Genomic DNA, 2,191 nt, shown 5'->3' with positions numbered 1-2,191 from the left:
TCCGCTTATCATTAAATAAATATTGCAACATTGAAAAACGAACTTATTTTATCAGTAATTAAAAAAAACTGATTTTGCTATAGTTGGCCGTGCGAAACAAAACATCCGGACAACTGTGTTTGATGATTCTAATTACATATTTAGCATCAATATCAATAATCATAMTCCAATGGTGGCGAGATATTTCCTTTTTCCACAGTAAAATAAACATCATCATAACTCTTTTAAGTTATTATTGTTTAATAGTATGTATATTATAATACTAGTTTATAAGCAAGCCTTTAAAACACGTACGACGGGTTTAAGAGCACGACGCGTCAGCGGAGTGCTTTTAACGTCGTAAGTGTTTTAAAGGCGCTTATAAACGAGTGTTATACGCTATTTTTTTATTATACCGGCCCATTTACGATCTTTTATGAGCATTGAAAAAATGTGAATTTACACGATAAAATTATCAAAGGTTGTTTGTGAATCGTTTTCGTAGAGACGGTTACTAGTTTACGTTGTTAAGCACATTTTTTCACGTTGTAATTGGTCCTGACATTTCACTATTTCTTGTTACCTAGACAACTTTAAAATTTCAGCATGCTATAAAGACCAAATTACGCACGCTGCAGCGTGTTTTAATTTAGGATTATGATGCAGGTATAATAAAAAACAATTTGTAGGGGAATTAAGCAATATTATAAATACAAATATTACAATGATCTACTTTAATTGCCAAAAATTGTGGAATTTTTTGTCATGATATTCTCCTTACTTCCCAGAATTTGATGTTCGTTTGAATTTTTGATACTTACTGATTAATTTCATTGGAAAAATTATCATTAAATAAATACATATATCACTAATAAATCTTTAAGAACGATGACGCGTATTTCTCACCTTGAACATCTTATTTTATCACTAAATACGCAAAAAATCACTTTAAACACGTATTTTCCCACCTGCCTGTCATCATTTCAAAATTTCTCTAACCCAATAATTAATCCCAAAACTAGTCGGAAATGACTCACATTTCCTCCCGTAATTACAATCATTAAACCTTAATTGCAAAACACATTAAATATAACACGTATATAAATACAAAATGGGTAAAAAATAGCAATAATCGCGATGAGAAACCCATTTTTGATAGCCATTTTCCTGGTGCTTGCCACGTTTTTGGTAAAGTTTGACCATTTTATTGGGTTTTCAAGTAATTGCTTTTTCAGGTTGTTGCTAATAGCTTGCCCTTAACGGGTTCAGATGAAGATAACTGGGGGGTTGCTTTCGGGGGAGGAGGGCCGGGGGGCCCGGGGGGCAAAGGTGGGCCGCCCAAAGGTTAATTAAATACCGGACCAAATTTGAACAAATAAATGTGTTGTGAAAATTAGTCATTTTTTTTGTCAATTTCCCAGTTCTTGAAACACGAAAATCCACTCAAGATAACTTATCTTGGGTAAAATTCTTCTGTTAATGAGTGACAGCTGATTACCTACTTAGTGAAAGTGCGAAATGTCTCGACTGGTGATTTTTTGTGCTGTGTGTTTATTCGTGTCCCAAGGTTTAGCAATTTTTCGAATTTGAATTTCCAAATTTGAAAAAAAAAATTTTAGGGTCAGCTGAAGTCGCATCATGTTATGCATGTGCGGGACCCTTATCTGAATGTACTTTTAACAACCGATCAGATTTTCTCAAAATGGATTGTAACACGTTTAAAGTTGAAGGAAATAAAAGTTTAATTGAAAGGAGTTCGCAAGCTGATCTTTTGGAACGGTTTGACAGTGAAATAGGAGGAGCAAAGGACATTTCAGATATTGGGTGTATTACCTTGACATTCACTCATGGTATTTTTTCATTCCTAATGAAACAAATAATTAAATATTTTTTTTTAGATAGTGATTCGCCGAAAGAGCGAGCTTTGAAAAGCTGCGTCCCTGCCAAAGTTTTTGATACAGATATTTGTACTTATATGGAAGGGCTTGTTGATTTTATTGATGGACAAATATCTGATTGTCATTTTTGTAAAAGTGATGATTGTAATTCGGCAATTTCAAATTTGATAAGTGTAACTTTGCTAATGTTTGCTTGTGGATTCCATGTATGGTTTAGCGTTTAATTTTCAGCAGAACACTGCAGTAGGTAGGTCTCTTTCAATTCCTTATTTGTATTTTTTTTTAATAAAAAATTCTGTCTCGATTTTATTATA

At 33.0% G+C, this 2,191-nt stretch overlaps 1 protein-coding gene across 2 annotated transcripts; it reads left to right on the top strand.

Annotated features, from left to right (window-relative positions):
• Positions 1-1,454: 1,454 nt before the first annotated feature.
• LOC123003822 lies at positions 1,455-2,191 on the top strand. Of its 2 annotated transcripts, none has more exons than XM_044396834.1 (3): positions 1,455-1,546; positions 1,599-1,829; positions 1,878-2,191. In XM_044396834.1, exons 1-3 carry the CDS (start codon positions 1,498-1,500, stop codon positions 2,099-2,101), a joined length of 504 nt encoding a protein of 167 aa, XP_044252769.1. In that variant the 5' UTR covers positions 1,455-1,497; the 3' UTR covers positions 2,102-2,191. The 2 variants fall into 2 exon arrangements, with proteins under 2 accessions (XP_044252769.1, XP_044252770.1); XM_044396835.1 differs by having other exon boundaries at positions 1,882-1,996.

The sequence above is a fragment of the Tribolium madens genome, unplaced genomic scaffold, assembly GCF_015345945.1.
Source record: "Tribolium madens isolate multiple individuals breed KSU strain unplaced genomic scaffold, Tmad_KSU_1.1 Scaffold_1;HRSCAF=32;Tcas5.2_LG8, whole genome shotgun sequence".
Classification (NCBI taxonomy): Eukaryota; Metazoa; Arthropoda; class Insecta; order Coleoptera; family Tenebrionidae; genus Tribolium; species Tribolium madens.
Note: the sequence above shows the minus strand (reverse complement) of the source record. Positions and strands in the feature narration are given on the sequence as shown.

Bases quoted from the DNA above. Each gene is read 5' to 3' on its own strand.
- LOC123003822 (XM_044396834.1), top strand. From the start codon at position 1,498: ATGTCTCGACTGGTGATTTTTTGTGCTGTGTGTTTATTCGTGTCCCAA. The intron at 1,547-1,598 runs GTTTAGCAATTT...AAAAAATTTTAG, and splicing joins GTGTTTATTCGTGTCCCAAG to GGTCAGCTGAAGTCGCATCA. The intron at 1,830-1,877 runs GTATTTTTTCAT...ATTTTTTTTTAG, and splicing joins TACCTTGACATTCACTCATG to ATAGTGATTCGCCGAAAGAG.